Genomic DNA, 22,890 nt, shown 5'->3' with positions numbered 1-22,890 from the left:
AGCATAATTCAACAAAACTACGGATCTCATTCTCAATTCAGGCCAATTCCGAATTGCATCAATCTTTGCAGGATCCATCCGCACTCTATCTTTGGACACAATATGCCCGACAAGAAGAACTCACTCTTCTTTGCATTTATGAAGAGTTTATGCTTATGGAATTCGTCAAAAACAATAGTCAAATGAGCTCTAGTTGTGTAGGGTAGTAAGATAAACTAATCTGCTTGCATGTAATCTCTGTCTCACATAATGATAATGGATTTCAATATGCTTGGTACGTGCATGAAATACGGGATTTCGTGCTACGGCCATAGCACTTTGGCTATCGGTGAGAATAATAGTGGGTGTTTGTTGACACTCACGAAGATTATCCAATAATCTCCTCGGCCATACACAATCTACCGTACCAATGAAGACTGCCCTGTACTCAGCCTCGTGAGGTAGACCTCGTAGGTAGATGTGGCAATTGTGGGTTGTTTTTTACTCAACCAAGATATGCATGAATTGCCAAGAAAAAAACAATTCCCACTGGTGGATTACCTTTTATCATAATCACCACCCTAGTTTGAATTACTGTACGCATAAAGTTGCAAGCTGCCCCCCCCCCCCCCCCCCCCCCCCACAGGATAGAACAAACCAAGATCCAGGGTGCCCTATAAATAATGGAAAACACGTTTCACTGGTTGCCAATGCTTTGTGTCCGGGCTGTGCATGAATTTCCTCAACAAAGACACCCCAAAAGCTATGTTAGGCCCTTTGTTACACAAGTAAATGAGGCATCCCATTGCCTGCCTGTAAATGCTGGCTTCAAAAGGTTCAGCAATGTCGTGCATTCTGAGCCGTAAATTTGGTTCTACTGGAGTAGAAAGTTGCTTGCACTCTTCCATGTGAAACCTTTTCAGCGAACTCATCATGATTGGGCACACATTGGCCAAACTCTATGGATTGGTGCTATGGGCGGAGCTCAGTTCATTTGCAAAGAGACATTGATGCATAGCCTCACGGCAGGCATGGTTTTGGAGGAGGTACTCTACCGTTGACCACATCTTCACCCTCCGTGCCATCATCGAGGAGGACAGAGCATGACATTAGAGGATTTACTATTGCTTTGTGAATTTCCGCAAAGCTTTCCAACACTGTTGGGGTGAAATAGGGCTGCCCTCTTATCACCCACACTCTTTGGCCTCTACATTGATGAGATCTCGAGCTTCATTGACAGATTAGGCAGGGCTGGTTCCACACAGGCAGGCATACTGATCCCCCTACTATTCTATGTACATGACATCGTCCTCCTTTCAGATTCAGCCGAGGGGCTTCAGAGACATTTGGATGCCTTACAAGATTTTTGCACTAAGTGGGACCTCACTGTTAACCTCGGTAAAACCAAGGTAATGGTCTTCAATACCTGCCACCTCTTCACATCTAGAATGAGCCTCACATATAGAGAGGCTGAGGGAGGAGAGGATCTACCGATTATGCCACAGAATTTGAGACAGAGGAGCATTGACTTCTCAGACTAGCGCTACCTAGAGCTCTTCGTGCACGAGCACCACAGACACAGGGACACATTCTTGAGAGAGCTTAGGTCTCAGCCACCCCGCCCCCTCCCTTGCCAACCAAACAGCACCAGCTTTTTTCAGACCCAAGAGGAGGACACCCACATAGTGTATCCTGGGGACCCACGTCAGGCTATCGTGGACCCACCTCGCCCAAGAGGAGTTACATTGGAAGAGACATACACACTCTAGCGTGCCCGTCGCCCATCTACGGCCCTCTGGACGAGAGCCATGATCCGCTAATCAGCTCCATATCCAGGACATGCTGCACCGCTATCTTTCCACGTGATATAGCTGAGGGAGACCTCTCAGCCATACTCATTAGCCCCATGCGTGATATTTTGCAGAGTGGCATACGATCTGTTGGGGGCTGATGCTCCTCTCATATTTCATGTTTCATGCTCTTTGTATTCCATGATGAGATTTCTATGGACATTTTTGTATCATTTCAGTGAGATAGTTTTGTTTTGTTTTGTTTTATTTTCTGTTCCATGATGAGATATGCCATGGACATGATTGTATCACTTTGGTCTTATAGGCCTATTGGATCTTTAGTAAACGCTTAATGTATCTTGCTTTCTTTCGTTCTGGCTTTCTTTCCCACTCACTCCCAAGTTCTTCGCTAACAGCTTATAAGCTCCACTCATTGCCATGTCTCCACTCCACTCCACTCCACTCCACTCTACGATGCAAAACAAGCAAGGGAGTATGCTCATCCACTCAAGAAATCTCTATACAGGCTATGTCACCTGTAGGCATTACCATAGAGCTAAATCTTGCACAACCTCACTCAAATTCAGCAACAAATAAGAGCTTAAATCATGGCTAAGACGCACACAATGGCAATAAAACTCACAAATCTCATAGAGCATTCACCATTTGAGTGTAGCATGAAGGATTAGCAAGAGGGAAGACAAGAAATTAGTTCACAGTTTAAGATAATGCAGTTCGTGGTTCCTTAGAAAGTAGAGAAATTGACTTATATTCAAATTGATAAGATAAGTGATGGGCATTCTTAACACTTGTCTAATTCCCAAAACTCACATCTACATTAGTCTAGCTCTCTATCCTTTATTTTCTTCAAAATAATTAAGCCTAGGCACATTATTAGGCATACCCTAATGTTGTCACAGGCTTGTTGTGCTACACATTATCCGCTAGTTGACGGACAAGGCCGAATCGGCTTCCCATCATGGAGCCTGGTTCCGCTCATTTAGCAGTTGGAATTTGTCTTTGGTTGATGTAGACACTTGATCCACCTCATGTATGTTGAAGCGGCAGTGTGAACACATCTCGGGCACCCAACCCTAGGTGTAATGGCACCTGCAAGCTTAAATCACCCAGCCCAAACTTTGATCATGCACTGCCTTTAGTGTCTCGGACAACTGTGTGACCTGCGTAGGACCAACTTACTATTTATGGAAACTTGTATTTTTAGTAAGTGATCCACATCCAATCAACGCTGGTGGTTGAATAGATGAATTTGTGCTGTCCTTTAGACCATTGTTATACCCGACCACGATCAATCACAATCTGCTATTTTTAGGCAGTAAAAAGAGTCATGGAAGGTCATGGAGCAGGCCAACCTCATTATCACTTAAGAGGAGCTGCATGCAGAAGCTGAGGTAATTGTGTTAGTGATACTTGATGAATAAACAGAGGACAAGTCAATCGTGGTGAACTTTACCGTCAACAATTGGCAATAGCACCAAAGGCACAATAGATGCGACTTGTGCGGTTTCTCTGCTCTCAACTGGTGATCCATCTTCTTTACAAGGAGGGTTTGGTAACCAGTGTTTCATCTTTAGATAGTTGGACATGGGCCGACCAGCCCCTGTACCCCTATATAAAGGGGTTTGGGGATATCATTCTCCATCTCATTATTCATTCTGGAACTTATCAGCCTGAAGCACATAGCAAAAGGCAATTCAAGCATTGGGCTGAGCGCTGACATCGAGCAACAGTTCTAGGCTGAGTATGGCTGTCATGGGGCCATCCAAATAGGGGTATTTATGGCCTGCAAAGGGCCCCTATGCCCCCCCTTTTTCACAGTTCTTCCACTTCTTTGTGCACTGCAGCACAGCCAAAACTGGTTTGCTTTTTATGTTGCAGTATTTGCCAGAGTAGTTTTGGAGCCTCTAAGCTTTGATAATGGAATGCATGTGTCACTGTGTGGAACTTCCAAGTGCTGTGTTGTATCAGTGGGGAATTCAACATCAAGGTTTATTCCCCATATCTTTTGTTGTGCAAGCATGATTTGTGTGCTTGAAAAAATCTTGGGCCTGAGTGTAAAGTTGGTCACACCACATTGGTTGTGCTCTCTCCCATAGTATGAGAGCTTTTCTCACAGATTATGCATAAAGAAACAGGCCTAAAATGTTCACTTGGCTAGTTAGTTCAAAGAAAAGAGGAGATAGGCTCTCCAGAAGGCGGGCATTGCAAGAACATAGCATATGAGTAGACAACATAGCATTGCTCATGAGAACTGCACTTTTGCTTTAGTTTGAAGATTGGCTGACATGTTGACCTTCCTTTGATGGCCATGTAGTACCAACCATATTTTGACAAGTAAACCATGCACTTAGGCATCTAACCTAAGGTCTGAAACAGTCTCCCTGTCTCAAGGTTTCAATTTTCTTTTGTCAAAATAGTTTTTATTAAAGAACACGGATGCACTTGCATAGAGGGTATGAAAAAATATTTCCATCTCAAAGACTTGCATCCTGATTTTTGGGCAAACTTCAGGCAACGAATATCTCTGCAGCCCTATCCTTGTCTTGTCTTTCAGCTCTGATCATCACCTTCAGCCTATCTCCTGGTAGTTGCCTGATGTTGTTGCTTCTCAGCTTTGTCATAGCCTTGCCTAGATTCCCTCTGTCCATGTCATTTTTACCTTGCCAATTGCCCTTATACTGCCACTTTTTTGTTGTGCTGCATGACATTCTTTCTTGTTTATCTCTTGCTTTGAATATGGCAATCCTTTCAGAGCATGAGGGCAGATTGAGTATGATTGATCTAGATGCCCAGTGTAGGAGTATGTTGACGAAGTTGAGGATTGGAGGGACATTTACCAAGGGAGCAACCCTGGAAAGCTCTCTGTGCTCTGAATGTGTCATAGTAGGCTGAGCATCTGAGGAAGCTAGGGGTGCCACCTTACCGGCCGTTAGTTATATTCTAGCTGTCCAATGTCCTTACCTAATAAAAAATCAGGTGAAATTGTGGACTGAATGAGTCTTACCATTTTCTGGTTGTGTAGTCAAAGGATGGTAAAATCCTCATTACGTTGTTTGTTTTCTTGGTCCATTCCCATGGTAGGTCTCTTATGTGGCAATCTCTGTACATCCAAAGCATGGAACAAAGAATCCTCAAATAAGTGAGTACCTCTCTATCCAATGACTCTGATTGGATGTAGCTTTACACCATTCCCTCGACAGAACCTCTTTCTATAAATGGCCAGTTGGATGACAAGTAATTTCTAACCACTGGATGCAAGTGCCAGCAGCTGCCAGAGTCACTAGCCCCACAACAATTATCCATTGGCACCTGAGGGCCGAGTGGCAAGCTCAGAAAATTGTTTTAAGGAAGAGACATTTCCAGGTCTTAGTATCTTCCGCAGTAGATACTAAGCATCAAACTTCCTCCATTGCCTAGAGGTCATCAGACCTTGCAACATAGCATTTGAAGTTGCATAAGAGGAAAAAGATTGCTTCTATGCTTGCAGGAGGGGCCTGTTGCTTGGCCAATAGAGTCTGGCCCACAGCTATTGTGAGCATTTCTGCAAAATAATGTAGAAAAGGACTGCTAAATTCTACAAGTCTTTCAAGCCTTTCAACAAACCAAACAGTGTTTTACTTTCAGGAATGGGAACAGTAAGATGGCGTTTTCTACAACAGGGACCGCATAGGGAATTGGGATGTTGCAAGATATATTGTATGTTTTGCAATATGGAGTTGGTTGTGTGACAGATTTTCTCATGTTCCAAGTCTTACATACCATTGAACTCTATCAGGGCTGATGATGATACAATTGCTATATGATGTACACTTAGTCGCATGGAGTTACAGATTTGACAGCTTTCTAGTGCACTGGGAAAAATGTCCACCAATTTGTATGGGCCTTGCCACCCATACATGAGCTTCCAGGCTTTCTCTATTTTGCTCGAAGGGACTTTGAGGATGCATGCAAGCCGCTTGTTATTGAGAAATCTGCATTGCCTTTCTTTTAGTATTATATATGCGGTTTATGGATTTTATCAGAAGGAACACTATTTGTTTTGGCATAATTGACACTTCTGTTCACAAGCTTTACTGAAAGATTGATCGTGTGAAATGCAGTGCTTTTTTTCCTGATATATCTGCTGAGGCCACAAATTGCTGCAAGAACAAGGCATTATTTGATACTTGTTTGCGAGTTCCATTTTGGCACTCTGTATTTGCTACAGTTAGACCTTGTTTCTGCACAAATAGCTGCTCACAACAGCTGGGTGAGACAAGTTCTCTCTGCACTGGGTAATCACTTTTTAACTTCAAACATTTTTTAATATTAGACTCCCAACTTTGGCTTTGTTGTTTCTTTTATGTTCCGTGTGCGCGCTTTCTGAGTGGTACTCTAGAGTCCAAAGTGGTGGACACCTTTTAATTACAGAGGTTTCCTTTAACCATAGGTGGCAGCAGTGGGTGGTCTGTAGGCTTCAAACTGGGAAATGGGCATACTATTTACTTGAGAATATATGCCTTCTTAAGAAATATCTTTTTGATACCTTGGTTACATCTATCCTACATTATGGAGGGAAGTATGTTGGGAGAACATTTCGATATGCATGCTGAAAGAATCTAGAAGCTCTTTATAAACCTCTTCAAAGTCAAGCAGCAGCTCCTCAAGATCAGGAATCCTATCCAGTAAGGTCAGGAATGCTAAGGATGACTAAATACATGCTCAAACTCTGACACCGATCCTCCTCAAGGTTGCCCAATATTGCATGGGAAAAAAATTTGAGAGTGCAGAAAACACACGCCAATAAGCTCGTGAACTTCAGCAGGAATCACAAAACAAACGCTGGTTTGCTAGATGGGGAGCCTTACACTTTCCTTTTCACTCCCTTAACTGATTCATCCGTCTTGACCATTTGAGAACACATCAAAACTCTTCCCACCAGTAGTCCATGGCTACATCATAGATCTGGCCTTGTAGTGTCTTGCAAGCATGTATTCTTCTGCTTGTGATTGTGCCATGTGCACCTTAAATACCAGGGTGGAGTTTGCTCCGTGTGTGCAGGTCTTTCATTGAAAGCAAATCTTTGGGATTTTCTGACGATTACTGCTTTGCTGGTTTTCTCTGCTCTCCAAATGCATGGATTCCAACTCCTCCTCTCCATTGCAACACTGGTTGAAAAAATTCAGCTTCCTCCTTTTGGATTTGAAATATTGAAATGTAGGAGTGGTGGGCCCATCTTAGTGTCAGTTTGTGCATCACACAGCTTGGACTATTTTTACCATGAGAGCAACTTGACTGGTGAGACCATCAATATTATGTTCTTGCAGTGCAATTTAGGGGAAATCATGCAGCAAACTTTGGCTAAAATGAGGTGTTTAGTGCTGTGCAGTAAAATGGATCATGGAAAAGCTTTCAGATTTTGGAGAGGCGATTCGTAGTGCTTATCGGTCTTTTGGAACCCTGATTGCAGCTGCAACAGTACTCCTTGTTGTGTACAGGCTTGGCCCAAATTATATATCGTTTGGGTACTTTGTCTTGCTTCTATATTGGATGACCGGCCGACAACTAATTGGGGAAACCAGAACCCCACTGTGGACACCTCTGTTTGTGTACACTGTGATCATTTTTGTCATTCATTATGTCACGACTTGCTTCCCTGAACTGCAGAAGATGATTGGGGATACTATCAACTTGTATCTTGATCTGGGCTTTAGACCAGGGGCATCGTTTGTTGGTCATCTTTGGGATTCTTTGTTGATACTTGTTGTCATGCAGCTTTTTCGATATGAACGAGCCCAAAAATGTGGAGAAGAAGAGAATGGCAATGATGGTGATCACATTCATGCGTTCTATGGGTGCATGGCACTGGTTAAACGGTCTCTAATTCTGCACAGTGACAAGATCTTGTCAGTGACAGTTTTCTATGCAAGCATGTCACCGATAGGTGCAATGGGGTTCCTATATCTTCTCATGCTTGTGGCAAGCTGTATGATATCCAAAGTGTCCAGAGTCCCTGCTAAAGTATTCTCTCTTTACACGGCATTACTTACAGTAGCAGAGTTTCTGTATCAGATACTGGGGCCAAGGCTACAGATGTTCCCAGAACAGGTTCATGGGCCTTTTGCCTACTGGATTGGTTTTCGAGTATTTCCAGATGGTTTCTGGGGATTGGAGTCAGGGTTTCGAAGCAGGGTCTTTGTGTTTTCTTCTTGTCTCCTTCAATACAGTGCCTTCTGTTGGTTGAAACAATTGCCAGCATCTCTTCAGAACAATGGAAAATTTGATGAACCCTGCTGTCTTTTTGTTCCCTACCCACGACGAGTCCGTGAGGGTGCCCATGGTGCATCTGAAACCCAACCTCTTCTTGAAGAATTGGATTCAAAATATCAAGCTGGATTTTCTGAGGTGCATTCTGAGCCAAGTTTTCCATCTGACAAAGTAAAAAGTGAAAGACTCAGGAGGAGCCAGAGTTTACAGGAAAAATCTACAAGTTTTACTGACAATAAGATTTATTCTGTTCCTAAACTACATGCAGAATTTGGTGTCGGTATGAATCGTCAAACAAATGCAGGGGTTTTGTTGAGTTCTCCTAGCACAAAGCAGACACGTCAATGGAGCAAAAGGGCAATGCTGGCTCTTAGAAAGGAGAGATATGAAGCTCAATTAAGAACACTAAGGATTTATGCAAAGCATCTTGCAGAAAACTTCTTTAACCTTTTCGGAGTTGAAATCTGCATGCTTGTGTTGCTTTTTGCAAGCTTTGCAGTTCTGAATGTCATCTCAATTGTTTACATGATAGTTTTGAGCCTTTGTATTCTTCTCAGCAGGCAATCTTTGAAATCAGTTTGGCCTTATTTTGTGATAGTATTTGCTTCGATTCTGGTTGTTGAATATATCTTTTTGGGGAGAGGTCCACCGCCTTGGAATGTTCCACATTTAGTTGGAGAGCACAATACCCGTTGTCACACATGCTGGAGGGATTTCCAAGCTGACTTAGATTACTGCAGCAAGTGCTGGCTAGGTAATTATCGTTGTTCTATTTGATGCTCTACAGGCACTGTTCTTACTGTGGCCTTTTTTTCTCGTTGTTATTTGAATTTTATGGACAGGTATTGGGTTGGTGGTGGTGTCATTAGCCAACATTTTTCCTGCTGCAAAACTAGTGCCAGGCTCAGCAAGACGGGAGATTTACAACAAGAAATATCCCATACATTATTTTATGTCAAGTTTGAGATTTAATAATAATCATACTACTACTAATAGTAATTATTATATGCGTGCCAACCTATGTTTTGTAGGCTCATTATTGATAAAGTTCGAAAGCACACTTTAGTGATCTATTATAGAAAAAGCAACGTCGATTTATGGATAAGCATCGTGAAGATACATATATTTAGGGAAAACCGTGAGTATATCATCATCGTTGGGTTAGGCCATACCGAGAGTATATCATCTTATTGCGCATCCATCCATCCATGCAGCTATGTAACTGCTGCACCACTGTTTTAGCATCTGCAGCCACCCATGCTGCCCAGCAGCCTGTTTCACACTAGAAACACTGCCCAACCGCCTGTTTATATTGCCCACGGCCTTGTCACAATGCTTGAACACTGGCCCGCGCCGCTTGGACACCTGCCAGTCCTGCCCACAATGCCCAACAATCTGCCCATCATGTCCAAGCAGCTGTCCAGCCTGACTCTTCATTGAGTTGTGACATGTTGGAAAATTATATTTTTGGGTGGGAGTCTCACTGAGCACCCGTTGAGCATATGTATTTGGATTCTGACTGTGGATAAAGTTTTCTAGAAGGAGGTGGCTGGACCACTAGTGTTGCCTAACACAATACACACACAATATACAAACACATTGAATTGTTACTAGCTAGGTACATCCATGCACCGTTTGCATGATGTGTGTGTTTGTCCTTATTAAGTAAGATGTTACATGCGAGAATTCCACAGTGGTGGTAACATTGATATCAGGGATTTTTACTCCCATGTGAAAATGGTCCTATACCCAGAGGAGAGGCACTGTTTCCAGGTGCATTTTCAAGAGCCAAGGGTGAAGGGTTGGCTTTCTGACACCCTAGTCACCCTCGCACTTATGTATGCGGCTCCCTTCTGGGTGCCAGATTTATCCTGGGTAGATTGGCAGTGCATAGAGTCCATATTTTGCATGATGGAGTTGATGGTTTATTGTCTTGTGGATGACTACCACGAGGTTATAAATTGCACTTTCTTATAAGGTGAATTTGGGCATGTTCCTAGATTCATTTAGGTATATATACATCCTTGGATCACGATGCTATCATGGATGATACGCAGCAAGCCATCTGTTCCCCACCAGATCATCCAGGCAAAGTTTGCTATAGCTCCTATGGTGATGAAGGCCCTGTTCTAGACAGTCACTTATATACAGAGGGTGAGGGAGATGGATCTACTTCGACTCCCCCAACTTGCTTAACAGGGCTCTTCTGCATGACTTGATCTGACGCCGGTGGCGTAGTAGCCATGCCCTGGAGGATGAATGTTGATGATCTTTGCAGGCCCACCAAGAAGGCTAGCTTGTAGGAGATCTTTGAGTTGTCCGCGTGCAGGGCGGCTACCGACAATCTTGCATACCAGAGTGGAGGCCTCTAATGATGCAATAGTCGTAGTGAGAAGCTGAAGGTCCGCTTCAGAGAAAGATAAGCAAATAACGGCGGCCTCGGTCGGGGGTGACGGAGCGGATGCCATGGAGTTCTCTTGAGGGTGAAGACCAGAATAGGCCGAGACTTGCTGAATAGAAAATACCCAAGACCTGAGAGCGCTGTCAGGAGAAGATGGAAGGGGTGAAGAAGCCGAAGATGAGCGGAGAGGTTACTGAGGAGGAAAGCGAAACGCTGGGGGGGGGTGTGTGTGTGCGGTGGTGCACAGGCTGGATGGGGGGGAGAGGGCTACAGCTGGATGGCGAGGGGGCTGGGCAAGGAGGGGGGGTGCTGGCGAAGGCAAAATGGGGAAGGGGGACGCCTGCAGATTCACGCACGACTAACCCAAACTTCAGGATGTTTTTATCTGCAGCCATGCTCTGTTTGCATTGTGCACGTGTTTGTTTCAATTAATTATGATTTGAGATTCTATAAGCATTCCAAGCGAACTACCACGGTTAGAGGTGGGCTCATGTCAAACGCTCATGACCACAAGGGGTGTGAGTCTGAAACCCAACATCATGAAGGGCTCTTGCTCAAGTGGTTAGCTCACAACCCATCCTTACCCAAGGGGTTGTGAGTTTGAACCCTGACACCTCTTTTAAATAAAGACATTGGGTTGCCCCCCTGCCAAACCACCAACACACGCACACATGCACTTACACTCAAAAAATAAATCTTATTGTGAGAGGAGTTATCCTTTGTTTGTGAGGTATTTTATCTCTTTTCTTCATGTGCAGGTGTGATGGTTGATGACTGGCAAACGCTCGTAGCATACTTTATGGTGTTCTTCATAAGTTGCCTAAAACTAAAATCAGATATGAGAACAGGGAGAAGTGAAGGTTTCACTTTAAATGAGGTTATTTTCCCATCTAGTGACAAATTAGCATGGAAAGAAATCAATTATGAAACAAAAGGGCAGTGGACGTGGCTGGACCGCCTTAGGTTTTTCATTTATCTCCACTTTTTGGATATAGTGCTTCTTCTGGTCTTCATCACAGGAACATTTCAGTATGATTTGTTGCACTTGGGATACCTTGCGTTTGCCTTGGTGTTTTTCCGAATGAGAGTCAAAATTCTGAAGAAAAGGAATAGGATTTTCCGGTATCTACGACTGTACAATTTTGTACTCATCATTCTTTCACTTTTGTATCAAGCTCCATATTTTGGTGACAACACAAGCAGAGGGAATAGCATTTATGATATGATCGGTTTTGTGAAAATTGCGTATGGATTTGATATCACATCTCAGTCTATACTCGTTGATATCACCATATTTTGTGTGGTGCTTCTCCAGTCATCCATTTTCAGTTCGAAAGAATTTGAGCAGGTCCTCAGGTACTTGGAGGCAGAAGAAATGGATGCAAGGCTAGAGGCACAGGAGGCCAAGGCAGCTCGGAAAACGGAACAGTTGCAATGCATCCGAAACATGGAGGAAATCAAGCAACAGCGCCGTCTGCAAGTGGAGAAGATGAAAATGGAAATGCTTAATGTACAGCTGGATATGGATGCATTGAATTCTGTGGGGAAACACATGGATGGAAAATCTCTGACAATGAAACTTGGTGATTCCTCTAGGAGGGCTCAAGATGTGCCATATGATGTATTGTATCCTTTAGAATGTGATGCTAATAAAGAAACCACTCCAGGGCAGGGCTCGGGGCAGAACCGGGATATTCTGCGTACGAAGAGTCAAAGCTTGAATGATGATGCCTCTTGCAGGAGGAGGACGAAGAGCTTTAACCATGCAGAAAGTTCAGCCAGAGACGGAGGTACATCAGCTAAAGATGCAGCAATATCACTGAACGTTGGAGGTTGTTATCAGAAGAATCAAGGAGAGTCTAACAGTTCTGAGATTCTAGAGGAAAATTCTGGTGTTGGCTATGGTACAAGTGGTAAAAACCCCCAAAACATGAAGAGGAAAGGTTCTTTTGACAATGCTTCAAAGCGTTCCAGCGTGCAGATTATTGGAGATGGTGTTGCTCAGGTTCAAACACTTGGAAACAAAGCTCTTGAAAATCTTGCAGGATTCTTAAATATTCAGCAAAATGAATCTGATGATACAGAAGGATCTTCAGTTGAAGGAGAGGCTGAAGAGGTGAAAGGAGAAGCAGACATGAAAGAGACTTCTTCCTGCACTGTTAATGATAGAGATGATGAGATTGTCAAGCTCAATGCTCAGAAAGAAGCCTTTAAAGAGATGCTTTATCGCCTTTCTGTGTTGTATCTCTTCTGTTATTCCAAGATCAGGTCGAACATTGATTTTGTGTGTTACTTCTTCTTCCTTGTTGCGTACATATGGGAATTCAGCCTTCTCATGCTAGTGTATCCTGCTTTATTATTTCTCTATGCGCTTCTTGTAAATCCAGGTCCAAGTCAAAAGTTCTGGCTTGGCATGCTGATCTACACTGAAGTTAACATTCTGCTTCAATACATGAACCAAGTTGTGATCCGTCACACTGAGCATAGAGCTACGTCATCCTGGTTAAAACTATGGCTTGAAAGAGTGGGTATTCCAACAACACTGATGAGTGATTCATTTGTAGGAAGTGTCTTACCTCTTTTTCTTGTCTACCTCTCAACACTTGTTCAGAGTTCAATAAAAGCCCGAGATGGTGAATGGATGTCTGTTCTATACCAAAGGCGGGCTCGTAGCAAAGCTTCTGCCAACTCTTCATGGAAATTTTTGCTGCTTTACTATATGGTTGTGATCAAGGAAAGCATTACAAGCACTGTAAGAAGCTTCTTTCGATATTGTCTAGCTCTGGTTTATGGTTCTGAAGCTCCACCTCACTTTGTGCAAGTAACTATGAGGGTGAAAAAATGGCCTGAAGATGGTATTCAACCTGGAAAAATTGAGTCAGGGTTCAACAATTTGCTTATAGCTGCACATCACAGCTTTTGTGGGGCCAAGGTGGCGGAGTTCAACCACAGTGTAAGTTGTGTTCGGGTTGAAAGCATCGAGAGCAGCCAGCAAGAGGCAGATGTTGTTATTGCTGTGCTGGAAGTGATTTATGTGGCTTCAAGAAGAGTATGCCCAGCCAGTCACCTATACACATCCTTGACTCCTGCAAAAGATGTTGCTTGGGAAATCCAGAGAGCAAAGAATGAGGGGCTTGTAGAGGAAACATCTTTTCCTTTCCCTATTTTGTCAGTGATTGCTGGTGGAAAGAGGGAAGTGGATCTTTATGCTTATATCTTTGGATGCGATCTGGTTGCCTTCTTTCTTGTGGCAATATTTTATCAATCTTTCATAAAGAACAGTCCAGACTTTCTGAATGTCTACCAGCTTGAAGATCAGTTTCCTAAAGAGTTTGTATTTGTGTTGATGGTGGGTACTAATGAATCTGGTTTTTGCCATCTATGCATTGTAACAGTTCTAACTGGAAATGTGGAAATGCCCCCTCTAAATTTCCGATCTAAGACAAATTCGTTTTCTATTTCTGTCAACTTCTACCCTCATTTCTATTTTTTTTTTCCACTTTCACATTTTGTTTATACTATATAATGTTATAGACCGGCGGTCTCCCAACAATTTCTGTTTCCTAGTTTGACAACTGCCGTTTCCATTTCTGCTCCATTTAACTATGCATGATCTATTACTGATTTTATACATGCAGCAAGATTTCACATAATGCTGATCTAATTTGTGTTGCAGACGTTATTCTTCCTTATTGTCGTGGATCGGGTTATTTACCTCTGGTCCTTCGCAATTGGTAAAGTCTGCTATTACTTCTGCAGTTTGGGGCTTTTTGGTTACTATGCAACCCATTATGATTGGAAAATGAGCACCAAAGAGCATGGCCTTCTGTTATTGCGAATATTTTGTCTCATCAAAGGGCTCTCTCTATCACTACAAGCATTGCAAATCAAATATGGACTTCCTCATAAGACAGCCCTTTATGAACAATTTCTGACAAGGAAGGTGTCCCAGATGAATTACATTGGTTTCCGGCTTTATCGATCACTGCCGTTTCTTTTTGAGCTCCGCTGCATTTTGGACTGGTCCTGCAGTACCACATCCCTTACGATGTATGACTGGCTTAAGGTTTGTTACCTTCATAAACCTTTTGTTAAGGTGGTCTTTGAAAGGCTCATAGACGTGACGTTTCATGCTATTTCTTTGCATTGAAGTGGATACAACAGCTGGCTGGCTCTTGATCAAAGAAATTGGTGTTCCACTACCATTCTGATCTATAGCATTCAAGAAATGAACATCTCTTCTCTTTAGTCAAGGGAGAAGAAAAGCAAGATAAACAAAAGTATCAAAACGTGAAGGGCCAATAACAGCCCATGAGATGAAATGTGGTTGAGTGTTGGGATGGGGAAACACTTATAGTAAATCCTACCAGAAAAGGAACGTGGAACTGTTCATCACCTTAGGCGATAGTCCCGCGGAGGGGGGGGGGGCTAAAATCATCAGTAAAAGCAGCATGAAACGAGGATGATACTAAGTACAGTATCCCACAGTGAGCCGGAAACTCACCTAGAACAATAGATATCAGATTGAGGGCTTGCTGTGGATGATGCAGTAAAGAATCATAAAGTTTTTTTTTTCGTGAGTAGATCCCTCTGTAGTAGTAACATGAATTATGGTATCTTCAGCAATTATGAGTATGCAGGAAGAGTTGATGACAGCCCACTGTGTTGAAGAATCACATTCTTGATAGTCACGGTTTCTCCTTACAAGCTTGTGATTATTTTGGGTCCAGCCTTGGCACCTGGGTTTTGAAAGACTTCTAAAAGTCTTCCAAATATTTAAGAGGAAATGGTTCCACTGCATTTCATAGGTGTTTGTTTGTAGGAGAATAATATAGACTGATTTAGTCATTTATATGGATTGGATCCTAGGTGAGACCAGTAGGCAATGGCTCAGAGTGTGCTCGTACACAGGGATTAGCTGAACCCCTTGTTGCATCAAAACACATTTAAATCTTATTAAACATTTTATTATACGAAACCTGTTTTTGCTCAAGTTTTTGGGCAATTTTTGAAAGGTTCCCAACTATCGGTTTGACAATTAGCTTTGTCAATAGTTTATTTCATAAGTCAGTTGTATGCTGTGTATGAACTCTATTGGTAATTAATCTATCTCACAAAACGATGAAGCATGATAAATGAATGCTTTGCATATATAAGGCTTATTTTGAATCTCTTATCTAGTATTAGGAAATAAGCATTTCGTAAAGGTTTGGAACTCACGAAACATGTTCCTGGATTCATCTAGGTATATAATTAAGCTGTATTAGCGGACATGCAGATTTCACATTGTGAAGTTTTCGTCCGAGTTGCGGCCAGTTGATATTGTGCTTATTCTTTCTATCTTTAGCGGTGCATTTGCCCTATCAATTACTTATTTGCTGTACTAATTCTTTCTATTTGCTACTTCCCTTAGTGCTAGGCTTCATTATGGCTGAGTCTACCTTGCATCTCCGGAGGTTTGATAGAAACTAAGTACGAAGGGCTTTGTGTGAATATATGCTCTTATGTGTGTGTGTGTGTGTGTGTGTGTGTGTGTGTGTGTGTGTGTGGAGTGTGTGTGTGAGAGCATATCTTGATATAGAGTTCTACACCCACTATTGGGCACTGATGACGTTAGTGGGGATGTCGTAGTATCTAGTTCATACTATGCATAATGGAGTTGATAGTTATATAGTCTTGTGGGTTGATTACCATGAGTATATAACATGCACGTTCCTAAAAGGTGAATTTGGGCATGTTCCTGGATTCATCTAGGTATATAATTAAGCTGTATTAGTGGACATGCAGATTTCACATTGTGAAGTTTTCGTCCGAGTTGCGGCCAGTTGATATTGTGCTTATTCTTTCTATCATTAGGGGTGCATTTGCCCTATCAACTACTTATTTGTTGTACTAATTCTTTCTATTTGCTACTTCCCTTAGTGCTAGGCTTCATTATGGGTGAGTCTGCCCTACATCTCCGGAGGCTTGATAGAAACTCAGTACAAAGGGCTTTGTGTGAATACATGCTCTTATGTGTGTGTGTGTGTGGAGTGTGTGTGTGAGAGCATATCTTGATACAGAGTTCTACGCCCACTATTGGGCACTGATGATGTTAGTGGGGATGTTGTTGTATCTAGTCCATACTATGCATAATGGAGTTGATAGTTATATTTCTTGTGGGTTGACTACCATGAGTATATAACATGCACGTTCCTAAAAGGTGAATTTGGGCATGTTTTTGGATCCATCTAGGTATATATATATATTTAGGAAACTCCTAGCAACTATGGTAGAGCCTAGATTGTGTTTAGGCAGCCTCCGGTAGGCCCACGGGATCTGAGAAAATGATGCCACGAAGGACATGAGCAAGGTTTGAACTTTCGGTCCCATTCATTTGGATGCTAGGCAGGTGTGGAAAGGTGGTGGGTAGGTTGGGCAGCAGGTCAGAGAGCAGGCGAACCAAAAACCGACCAGTAGAACATCACTTTTGAGCCTGAAAGACAACACCCCCCCACCCCACACACACACACACTCACACACACACACACACCAAGAACCCCACACACATACACAGCAAGGGTATCCACAATTACTCTTGGAAGAGGTCAAGTAGTCCACACAGGAGACAACAGGGTAATTTTTCTCTATCGTTGCTTAAGCATTGCTGCCTATTGGTAGATCAGTGGAAGTCCCAGATATGAAGTGCCACCAGAGACCATCTTCAATACTTCATTTGGACATGCAGAGAGGTTCAGAAAGGTAATCATTTCCAAAATCAACACGGCCATGGGACTCTAATCGCACGGCTCACGTAGGCAGGAGTGCAGTTATTAGTGTAGGGCATTCCAGTGGATTAAGCTCTTGATGCGCATATGGTGAGGTAGTTAAAACTGTCATGTGTAACTTGTAGTTGCTTCAGACCTCAAGAATGCCAAATATGGCGAGCTAAATGCAAAGGGGTTACCTAGGCCCTAGAGTACTCAAACCTACCATGTTATTCATTCACTGTTATGCGGTTGGATGATGTTCATGCGCTCATAAATGACAAATTCACTAACATGATGGACTTAACAAGGTTTCAGGTCATTGCGACTTTCCTTCTACTGCTATTCCTTTAGCTTCATTAGATCTCGCACAAAAATTGAGATACCTCCTCTTCCAACATTGTTTATAGCCTCCACCACACCTTCCTGTTCACCATCTTTTTTTCCTTGTGGTATATTCCTTTGTATGTAAAGTGACGTCCTCTCTAGGTGCTCTATGTATGTTGGCTTTGTTAAGCACAGTAGACCAAACTCCTGTGTGCATATCTAATAGAATTGGCTGTTCTGTTGAGACTTCTTTTATTGTTTGATCTGATGTGAAACTAAAGAGGTGTTCTGTTCCAGCTGGAGGACATCTACGCTAGTCTTTATCTGGTGAAATGTGATGCAAAGCTGTCTCGTGAGAAGCACCAACTTGGGGGAAAGCGAGGAATCTGGCCCAAGTTTTTCAGTGGTATCTGCACATTCTTAATCTTGATTTGCATAATCTGGACTCCCATGCTGGTAAGCAAGTTCGTGTAATTCTCACCACTTCAGGTTTGACAACATTCAGGTCCTTTTTTTGGGACATTTCTTGCAAGTTTTGTTACGATAACCCATATTTGAGCAGATGTATAGCAGTGGAAATCCCACCAACTTTGCAAATCCAATTTTGGATGTCAGTGTACGGATAGATGTCAACACAGGAAGCGGAAAATTCACATTGTACCAGACTTCAATGTGCCGTATATTTTCGATGGAAGATCTGGTAGCATCAGGAGTAAGTCTGGATTCTCATCTGGAAGGGTACGAATTGAGAGATGTGCAGCTTATCTGCTGTGAAGCAGATGCAGATAGCCTATGGCTTGTTCCACCCCCAACTCTTAGAAGGCTGACAAACTTGATTCAGGAGGAATCTAGTATCATTGCAAGATGGGAATTCATTAGGCAAAGGCCCAAAACAAAAGAATTGGCATTGTTCAGTAATGAGAGCTCCGGTTTCAATCTAGACCAAGATTCTAATGAGACTTTTACTGCTTTAAGGATACCAGAGCTCCATCCAAGTTATTTCCGTGTCACAAGCACAGGAGAAGTGCGAATGCTTGAAGGAACTGTAAGTTCAAGCTAGTTTGTTCAACATGCTATGGTACAGGATTGCTGTGCTAGCTATGCTAAGCTTGTTAAATAGGGACTTAATGTGTACACTTGCGACTTTAGATGGAGATGGTGTCTGGAAATCTCACTTTAACGCAAGCATCTCAATCCTGGTGGACATTCTTGCGAGACAACGCTTCAAGTAATGTAGGCTGTGGAAGCCTGAATGGGCCATTTGCTATCACTGTATCAGAGGAAGTACCACGTAAGCCTTTCACATCATCCCTGCAGATTCGTACTCTCATATTTGATAAGGGCTTCTGTAATGCTTGAGGTCACTCATCCTGATGCTTGTTATGATGCAGAGGGTCTGATCGGAGATACTCTGTCCAAATTCAGCATTACAAGTCTGTACATAACATTTGTTCTAGCAGTTGGGCGTTTCATTCGACTACAATGTGCCGATTTAAGAATGCGGATACCTTATGAAAATTTGCCATCATGCGACAGGTGGGCTAATGAATTTTCTGATTTTTCTATTGAAAAAAAACTTATCCTTACAAAACTTATCATATAAAAAAATACTAGCCAAAGGGGCAGTACAAACATACAAATTGTCTTCAAGATGTTGAGGTTGCACATTGGTTCTAGATCCCAATTTATACTGGTGCCATAGAAGCTTGGAGTGGGCAGAGTCAGTCAGTTATGCAACCAAGTTAAGCCATACCAAAAGGTTTACCTCTGGAATGTACCGGCATCATGGAGGAGAAAGGGCCTCTCTGGTCCATGGACTAGGGTTCAAAAATGCTTAGTGCTCTTCACTAAACCCAAAAGGTTACTGTACACTTCTGTACAAGTGTGACCTTGTGGCACCCTAGTACAACAGGTGTGTTGGTGGATAACCAACATAGGACACCTGTTGGTCGCGAGCAACCTTTGGCCGGAGGAGGGTCTATGTGCCACTAACGATCATGAAAGCCAAGAATCCTGACCTGCTGAAGAAATCCACCCCTGGGGACCACCTGAGAAAATGAGGCGGAGTGTGGGGCTTGTTGGCTGCTGATGAAGTTGATGGAATCCCTTCAGATAATAACAGTCTTTATCTTCATGTCCCCCCTTTTCATAGAAGGAGCAGTACCTCCTATTTGGGCATTCTTGGACGGTGCGTCCCGGAGACTGGCATATGCCACACCACAACCCCTTCTTGGCTTCTTGTTGGGTGTTCAGTTCTTCATTTTCTTTCCTGAGTTGGACCAGAGTGCTTTCCTCATTTTGAGATTTCTGGGTCACTTTGAGTGCCTCCAACTCCCGCTTAAGTTGAGCCACCGGGTGTAATGGAACTGAAAACGTTGATCACAGAGAACCAAGATTGAACACACTTTAATCTTTATCAACATGAAAGAGAAAAGAGATCTTCATAGTGCGCAACACTAGGGGCCAGAAAGATGGGTTGAGCGCCCCCCCCCCCCCCCCCCCCCTCCCCTCTTTCTTCAAGGTCATATCCTTTACGAAAGGAGTCTGCTCTAGGGTACAAATTTGTGGGTGCCCAGGGTTCATCACTGGTATGGACCGAATTCTTCCAATATAGCAATGGAAAAAAAATCAAAAGCAAACAGTCCAGACCGGTCCTCACAGGCGTTACTCTCTCACTACGAGGTTGTAGAGGTTGAACCTCGCCTTGTGCGTTAGTATGTCAACCCTGTAGGTGGCCCCTGTTAGAGTAGAACCCTGAAAAGCAAGATCTTCGTCGTGACAAAACAGTCCCAAATCAACCCTGTGGCATCTGCTATGCATGGGACACATGGAAGGCACCACGGACACCCCAGATACTTACGAGTCGGACACTTCCTTAATGATGGAAGGTGCTGTCCAGCCCTGAAAACCTGTTTCCAGCTGTCTTTGAATCCAAGAAAAAGGCCCTGCGTGTGTGCTTTCACTGAGCAAACCCTGGCATATGTGTGGAAGAGAGATAGAACACCAGAAAATATACCAAACGGCTATTATGACTAGAAAATCAGCAAGCAATCAGCTTTGTAGCAAGCGCTTGCATGAAGAGAAGTGCCAGAAAGCATAATAGTTCCAGCAACTAATAAAAACAGCAAGCAAGGATGACCCAATGGTAGATACAAAGCTCTGATGAATATTCCGACTGCACGAATAGCTTCAGAAGGAGAGTAGAACTCGAGGATGCCTGGCAGAAAAGGGCTAGGGCCAATTGGCTTGAAAACAAGGTATTTTTGCGATTCCTGCTGTCTTGAAAAACTCTGCGCGATCAGCCGCAATTTGCTTTTTCATTGAAGATAGAGCTCTTTTTCAAATATCATGGTATGCCCAAATCGATTGTGGGGGACAAGGATCCTAGGACCACGAGTCTCTTTTGGAGGGCTTTATTTGATAACATGGGAACGAAGCTGAATTTTTCTTCAGCTTATCATCCGCTTATCATCCACAGACGGATGGACAGAGTGAAATTGCTAACCTCGCAATACTTGATTTCTACTCAAGTGTCTGAGTAGAAAGCATCTTGGGAAAAGTATTCGCCTTTGGTTGAGCTTGCATACAACAAAACGGTGCATACTTCTACAGGAAAAGCGCCGTTTGAGGTTATTTATGGCAAGGTAGTATTTCCACCTATTTTGAGAACTAAGGATGAGATCTTTGCAGCAGATCAGTATGTCAAGGACTTGGAAACTGCTTTTACACAGGTTCGGACAGCCATAGAGAGATCTCAAGCTAAGCATAAGAAGGCTGCAAACAAACATAGGCGAAAGGTGGATTTCAAAGAGGGTGATTGCGTAGTTGCTGAAATTTGAGAGGCCACGCAAGGAAGGAAAGTATCCAAATCTTTCCAACAAGTACTATGGACCTTTTCACATCTTACAGAAGATCAATGATGTGGCTTTCAGGCTTGTTTTACCCAACAACTGGAAAATTCACAATGCTTTTCATGTGAGTTTGTCGAGGCCTTATGGGGAGCCACCTCCTATAGAGCCCAGTGTGGAAGATCCACTCGAAGTGGATGAGCTTGAGGAGGTATTGCAGCCAGATCAAGTTGTTTTTCATAAGGCGGAAAGTTGCAAGAGGCAAGATAGTACGCAAATACCTTGTGAAGTTCAAGAATTACTTAGCAATGGATGCTAAGTGGATGGATGAGGAGTACTTTCAGGATTATCTCGATCTTTTGAAAGCTTATCTTGAAGCATTTCACTTGTGGACAACTCTTTAGAAGCTGGGGGGAATGTCACCAATCCCTAATTTTGTGGAGCTTCTTATGTTAATCTTGGGCATGTGTATGCATCTTGTGGTAGCATATGCCACTTGGAGGCCAAGGACATGACAGGATTATTTTTGGAATCTGTGATATGTACAGACACTGTAGTGCTGGGGCCTAGATTCATGGTTTGTGCAAGTGCATGTGCCCTAGGGCCAATATTTATTCATGGGCTGTACAAGTGTTTCTACCTGCGGACTGTACATATCTTTGGTCTAGACAGGTATTTATACTTGGGGCCTGTAATGGATTTTTGGAGTACAAATGAGTTGATGGGAATTTTTCCAATCTTCAATGCATGCATGTGCATGAATGATTTTATTTGACTTCGTGTGACTTTTTGACTATATGGACAATGCCTGATTTTACTACATGTATTGTCCATGGGGCCGAGGACGTTTGGGTACCCCTATGGACATGTGTGCTGCACACCTGATTGGGACTAACAGGTGGTCGTTTGGGTTTTGCAAGTGGTAAGCGTATTTTCCAGTTTTAATTTATTATTTTAAGTCATGTTACTAAGGTTCATGAAGACAAATTCACACACTAGTGGGGTTGAAGATGTCCCACCATCTGGAAGGGTCTAATTCCTCGCACAATTTGGGTGCACATGTCCTGTGATCCTTCTAGATGGTAGTCCCCCAGCATCATAGTGCCCAACAGGGTGATTTGGTCCTATCCTGGGATCTCCAGCTGGCCAATGTGTGAAGCTGTCTTCATAAACCTTAGTAACATGACTTAAAATAATAAATTAAAATACACTTACCACTTGCAAAACCCATACGACCACCTGTTAGTCCCAAATAGGTGTGCATCACACACGTCCACAGGGGTACCCAGGCATCCCCGACACCATGGACAACACACGCAATAAAACTAGGCATTGTTCATATAGTCAAAACAAGTCACACAAAGTCAAATAAATCATTCATGCACATGCATGCATTGAAGATTGGAAAAATTCCCAATCAACTCATTTGTACTCCAAAAATCCATTACAAGCCCCACCAGACCAAAGATATGTACAGTCCCTAGGTAGAAACGCTTGTATAGACCATGAATAAATATTGGCCCTAGGGCACA

General features: G+C 43.0%; 1 protein-coding gene across 4 annotated transcripts in view; it reads left to right on the top strand.

The window, feature by feature from the left end:
- Nucleotides 1-22,890, top strand: part of LOC147625830 (piezo-type mechanosensitive ion channel component) — an 88,844-nt gene that overhangs the window by 41,736 nt on the left and 24,218 nt on the right. For 3 of the 4 annotated variants that reach the window (XM_086817399.1, XM_086817400.1, XM_086817402.1), the window contains 9 exons: nucleotides 5,891-6,064; nucleotides 6,831-7,067; nucleotides 7,159-8,790; nucleotides 11,196-13,786; nucleotides 14,114-14,503; nucleotides 17,808-17,966; nucleotides 18,073-18,555; nucleotides 18,660-18,801; nucleotides 18,902-19,046. In XM_086817399.1, coding sequence (XP_086673525.1) covers nucleotides 5,891-6,064; nucleotides 6,831-7,067; nucleotides 7,159-8,790; nucleotides 11,196-13,786; nucleotides 14,114-14,503; nucleotides 17,808-17,966; nucleotides 18,073-18,555; nucleotides 18,660-18,801; nucleotides 18,902-19,046 — 5,953 coding nt within the window. The remainder of the gene's footprint in view (nucleotides 1-5,890; nucleotides 6,065-6,830; nucleotides 7,068-7,158; nucleotides 8,791-11,195; nucleotides 13,787-14,113; nucleotides 14,504-17,807; nucleotides 17,967-18,072; nucleotides 18,556-18,659; nucleotides 18,802-18,901; nucleotides 19,047-22,890) is intronic. The other variant, XR_015268735.1, reaches the window with a different exon arrangement.

This window comes from Cibotium barometz, chromosome 23 (genome assembly GCF_041138505.1).
Source record: "Cibotium barometz isolate CiBa-2024 chromosome 23, ASM4113850v1, whole genome shotgun sequence".
Taxonomy (NCBI): domain Eukaryota; kingdom Viridiplantae; phylum Streptophyta; class Polypodiopsida; order Cyatheales; family Cibotiaceae; genus Cibotium; species Cibotium barometz.
This window is presented reverse-complemented; position numbering and strand designations above follow the sequence as displayed.